Source organism: Macadamia integrifolia, chromosome 11 (genome assembly GCF_013358625.1).
Source record: "Macadamia integrifolia cultivar HAES 741 chromosome 11, SCU_Mint_v3, whole genome shotgun sequence".
In the NCBI taxonomy this organism is placed as follows: domain Eukaryota; kingdom Viridiplantae; phylum Streptophyta; class Magnoliopsida; order Proteales; family Proteaceae; genus Macadamia; species Macadamia integrifolia.
Genome location: NC_056567.1, coordinates 19632690 through 19638164, shown reverse-complemented (window position 1 = coordinate 19638164; position 5475 = coordinate 19632690). Strand labels below are relative to the sequence as shown.

At 34.5% G+C, this 5475-nt stretch overlaps 1 protein-coding gene across 1 annotated transcript; it reads left to right on the top strand.

Moving 5' to 3' along the window:
- The first annotated feature begins 2586 nt into the window (after nucleotides 1-2586).
- On the top strand, nucleotides 2587-4083 carry LOC122092959. The gene is made up of 3 exons (XM_042663250.1): nucleotides 2587-3026; nucleotides 3127-3569; nucleotides 4080-4083. Exons 1-3 carry the CDS (start codon nucleotides 2667-2669, stop codon nucleotides 4081-4083), a joined length of 807 nt encoding a protein of 268 aa, XP_042519184.1. The 5' UTR covers nucleotides 2587-2666.
- The last annotated feature ends 1392 nt before the right edge of the window (nucleotides 4084-5475 follow it).

Sequence of the window (5475 nt, the reverse complement as noted above, 5' to 3'; positions counted from 1 at the left end):
TTGACAATACAATTTTCTTTGGTTTGTGTTTCACCATTTCATTTATCTAGTTTTTTTTTTTGGTTCAATTTACCATATACAACTAAATGCATTTTCAATTCATGAATCACAAACTAAACTAAACTATCAAATTTATAATTTTTTTAAAATAAGGCATTGGATTCATGTAATTAACTCTATTCTGCTTCCCAATATCCAACCCTATATTCTATCTTTTTTTTTTTCTGAAAATATCATATAAATATATTCTACAAATTCAAATCAACTATAACCATAATATTAAGCAATTATTAGGCAATTGTAGATTACAACCATTTGAAAATGGGGAAAGAAAGATAATTAGAGAAGGTTGAGACAGAAACACCACCTCTCTCCTAAAAATTATTTAAAAAGAAAAAAATATTATTGTAATCAAAGTTGATGAAAAATAAATTGTAAATATAAAAAGGATAACTTGATAATTGAAATAAGTGTATGACATCATCTATTTATAAAATATTTATTAGGGTAGAGTTATTCAAGACCTAGTGTAGATATAAAAGGTGGTAACCGTAGCTATTTGAATGGGTTGATAATAACTTGGTTTCATGTTCTGTTTTTTTGGGTCATGTAGACAGATGAATATCTGACATGGTTTGTTATGGAAGCAGAAAAAAAGGTTGAATCTCACAACCTTCCCGTGGGTACTCAGTAACAATTTGTTTTTTCTTTGCCATTGCTTCTTTTTACCCCATTACATGATCTCTTGATGTCTGTTACGATTTAGGAAGAGTCCCCTATCTTCTGTCATGTGTTCTTCTTTTAATTTTTTGTTCTACATCAAACATGAATTGCATTTGAAAACTTGATTTCCAAATTTGTATAGTGATTCCAAGATAGGTGAGTAGAAGACAATATGAGTACCATTTCCAAATTTGTATAGCACCAATTTATTATTTTTTCAATTTGAATGTAGATTTACTTTTACAATGGAGTTTGATGAAGGCTACAGGAGGCGAAGGAAAATCATTATCTTTGCAGCGACTGCTGTTGTTATAGCAGTCGATCAGTATATAAAAAAATATCTTAAGAAAGAGCCATACCATTGTGAACCCCTGCGTGGTATTACTGAAACAGAGAGAATTATCGGTCACACTGATAAAACATGTCGAGAACAAATAAGGTTAAGCAAGAGGGCTTTTTTTAGTTTAAGTCATTTGATTCGGGAGAAGGGTATACTGAGGGATAGCAGATCTGTGCAAGTGAATGAACAACTAGTTATGTTTCTACATACAGTAGGACACAATGTTAAAAATCGCGTCATTGCACACAAGTTTGGACATTCTGGTGAGACTGTCAGTAGGTACTTTAACATTGTATTGGGAGCAATCATTAAATTGTACCCGATACTATTGAAACCTCCAAGTGTCGCAGTGCATCATCGGATAACAAATAATGAAGGAAGATTTTACCCTTATTTCAAGGACTGCATCGGAGCCATAGATGGGTCCCATATCCCTGCGTGGGTGCATTTAAGCGACCATCCGAGGTTCCATGATAGGAAGGGTGATATTTCCCAAAATATTCTTGTTGCATGTGACTTTGACATGAAATATACTTACATTCTTTCTGGTTGGGAAGGATCAGCATCAGATGCTCGAATCTTAGACAATGCATTACATAGAGACGGCGACGAAAAATTGGTGCTGCCACGAGGTAAATATTATCTCGTTGATGCTGGGTATGCTAACCAACAGGGGTTCTTACGTCCATATCGAAACGTTCGATATCATCTGAAGGAGTGGAGAAATATTGATCAGTCACCTACTGATAAAAAGGAATTGTTTAACCTGAGACATTCACAATTAAGAAATGTGATTGAACGTTCATTTGGCCTCCTGAAGTCAAGATTCAAGATCCTGAAAAACCAGCCAGAATATCCTTTCAAAACACAAGCGAGAATTGTGTTGGCATGTGTGTTGTTGCATAACCACATTCTTACACAGAATAATGTTGAAGAAGAAGAACGATGGCTTGATGAAGAGGATGAAGAGGTTGAAGAAGCTAGTACTAGTACCCAATCCACTTCTCACCAAGTAAACGATGATGTTGAAGATGATAGTTCTGATGACGAGGATCATGCGCTGGAGATTGGTGATTGGGATCTATTTCGAGAACAAATTGCTGACCATATGTGGGCTGATTGGGTTGCAGCCGATTTGTCCAACTCAGATTGAGTATTGAAGAACTAGAATATTTGTTATTGATAATATTGCAATTTGGAATGTAAATTTTGATGTGGACAAATTTAAATTTTTTTCTTTTTTTGCATGGTTTGGGATAACTGTATAAACATACTTGGAAGCAGATTTTATTGTAGTATGTGGACTATTATCTAAATTGCAATATTAGGTATATGGATTCCAATATTTAGTAATTGTTATTATTGCTTGATTTAAATTTTTTTTGTTGTGGGATGCATGTATGTGGACTATTATATAAATTGCAGTACAAGGTTTATGGATCTCTCAATTAGTAATTGGGCTTCTTGCTTGGTGTCAAATTTGTGCTGTGGGATGCATGTATGTGGACTATTATCTTTATTAAGCAACTATTAGGTTTATGAATTTCCCAAGTAGTAAGTGTTAATGATTGCTTGATATTAATGAAATATACTCACATTGTATATGGTGTATTTTGTTAGTTTTGATGTGATGGAACCAACAGGAGATTCTAATAGTAGGTCACGGGACATTGCTTCATGGCCTAGCGCCGTTTCTCATTACATGTTGGAGTGTGTATTGAAGCAGTACAAGAGTGGTAAGGGTGGAGATAATGGACTGAAAAAGGAGCAGTTCATTGCAATTGCCAACCAACTGAAGGAGAAATTTTTTACTAGTTACGACTGTGAACAAGTGAGAAACCACTTTCGGATTTGGAAGCAAAGGCTTAGAGCATTGAGTGACCTACAAAAGCAAAGTGGATTGGGTTGGAATGCATCTGAATTGAGATTTGATGCTCCTCAACACTTCTGGAATGAATATAGGGTATAATGGGATTCTTTAAATTGTTCTATATATATAATTGTGCGTTTTTTGTTTCTTACTTACAACATAAGCACATTGACATTGTCCTTTATATTGCTAGAAAAAAGAACAAAAGTATTGGAAGGAACATAGTGTGCTCCCAATTCACCTTGAAGTTGGAGCTTTGCTAAGGAAAGAGATGGCAACTGGGAATGATTCAACAGTCCCCTCTGAAGCTGCCACTGAAGTTATGATGGACGTGACAGGTACTCATGTTGAGGGAATAGGGAACAATGATGGTGTTCACTATGAACATATTGAAGAAGAAGAAAGTGTTCCTTCCACTCCCATTGGTAGTACCAGCCGTTCGCGAGGAAGACCTACTGGGTCCGTCAATAGTGGCAGAGAAAAGAGGAAGAAGGGTGTAGCTGAAAAGGTGGTAAGTCCATTGAAACAGATTGCTAACTCAATTGAAAAGATGGTAATGAGTGAATCTCAGACTGAATTTGGGAGAGCCATTATAGATGCTGTTGATGCCATTCCAGACCTCAATTTTCAACAAAAGTTTAAGGCCAAGGAATATTTCATGGCCAAGCGGAATTCTGCCATTATCTTCTTGGGAACAAAAGTAGAAGATAGGCGAAATCTGCTTGAGATGTACTTGCCAGAGATTGAGAAGAATTGAGGTGATAAAAGTAAGTGTTTGGATGGATACCCGACAATGGTTTTATTGAGCAAGAAAATGTATCTGTTTGGTTTAAGTAACTTTTTGGTTTATGTTAAGTCTGTGACAATGGATTAAATGTAGTATTAAGACAGGTTAAGACACTGGTACTTCATGTGTTTCTATCTGAATGATTTCAAGGTTTAAATATGGACAACATCATTCTTATTTGTCCATTTATATAATTGTTTATTTCGTATGGTATATATAGGGATTGCAGGAGCTGCCAATTTATTTGGTTTATGTGCCATTGAAGTCTCCTATTTTTTGTCCATCACTCAGATGGAGGGTGTACTTAATAGTATTTTCTATGCATATAGAGTATTGAAAATGTTTGTGTTAACTTACAGATGACATCGAATATATCCGCTTGTGATATTGCAAAGCGTGAGAACTGTGGGAAAGGTTGCTCAGTTTTCACTTCTAAGTCAGGGTCACATGTTGGAAGGAAATTTTTTAAATGTTCAATGAATTGTCACTTCTTCATGTGGGTTGACCATCTTAAGATGTGTGACTGTGGGAACGGTCAATGTAAGGTCAGAACTGCGAAAACAAGTGCGAATTATGGTCGATATTTTTGGTGCTGTCCACAATCAACTGGGGTATGAATTTTTTAAATTTTTTGTTTAATTTAATTTTGTAAACTTTTTTCAGATGTTTAAGATTTGAATGTTTATTTTCTTGTATTCTTATAAAATGATTATATTTGCTTTATAGGTTGAAAACAAAGGTTGTGGAATGTTTGAATGGATATCAAGTTCAAACCCAAGTTGTGATACTTACCAGACTCCACCTAGGTCCATATGCTCAGAAACATCAACTTCATCATCTCCTTCCCCTTCATCAGACTATATCAAAGGATACTTGAACGGTGCAATAAAAGAATCTGAGGGTCATATGAGGATGTTGAGAGATGTTTTTGACGTAGTCAAGAAGCTTGATTTAAACAAAAATGTATGATGAACTTTTTTGGAACTTTTTAGAAAGAAAAGTCTGAAGCCATTGTAATGATATTGAGTTCATTATCTAATTTTTTTTTTTTTGTTCATAGAAAGACTTAATTAGCATTTACTAGTACCTGGATGGACTCAGTACTATATTCGAGTATTTACGTGCTTCTTCTCTCATTTGGTCCTAAGGACCTATATTACTGGCTTCTTGCTTGGAGACTGTTGTTTATAAATACTTTGAAGCATATATATCTCCATAAACCAAATCATCCGCTGGTTTGGGCAATTTTCAGATCTGAATTATATGGTACACGATACCTATTTCGATTACATGAACTACAATAGAATCATGTCTTGTAATGTTCTCCCAGGTTTGGCCTCTTCAATTTACAAAAAAAAAAATACAAATAAAAATAAAAAAATAAAAAAAATAAATTACTGCACTACAGTATTAGACTTAAAGGTTTAGGGTTACACTTTTTTTTTTTTTAACATATTACCATAAAAAAGAAAAGGAAAAAAAAATTAAAAATAAAGTACATGTGTGGACCAAATTGTATTTTTAGGTTTTGTTTGTGGGAATTTTTTTTTTTCAACAGAACATGGGTTCAAAGACTCAAAGGTAACCAAACAGTTTTACACTCAGAATCAATGCCCAGAATCAGGGTAACCAAACAGTTTTCACTTAGAATCAAGTGACAGAATCAGGGTAACCAAACAGTTTTCCACTTAGAATCTGGCCAGTAGAATCAGGTAACCAAACAGTTTTTTTAACGAGTTGAAATGATTCCAAAGA

Coding starts and splice junctions, on each gene's coding strand:
- LOC122092959 (XM_042663250.1), top strand. CDS start 2,667: ATGGTGTATTTTGTTAGTTTTGATGTGATGGAACCAACAGGAGATTCT. Junction 3,027..3,126: donor ACTTCTGGAATGAATATAGG/GTATAATGGGAT, acceptor TTATATTGCTAG/AAAAAAGAACAAAAGTATTG.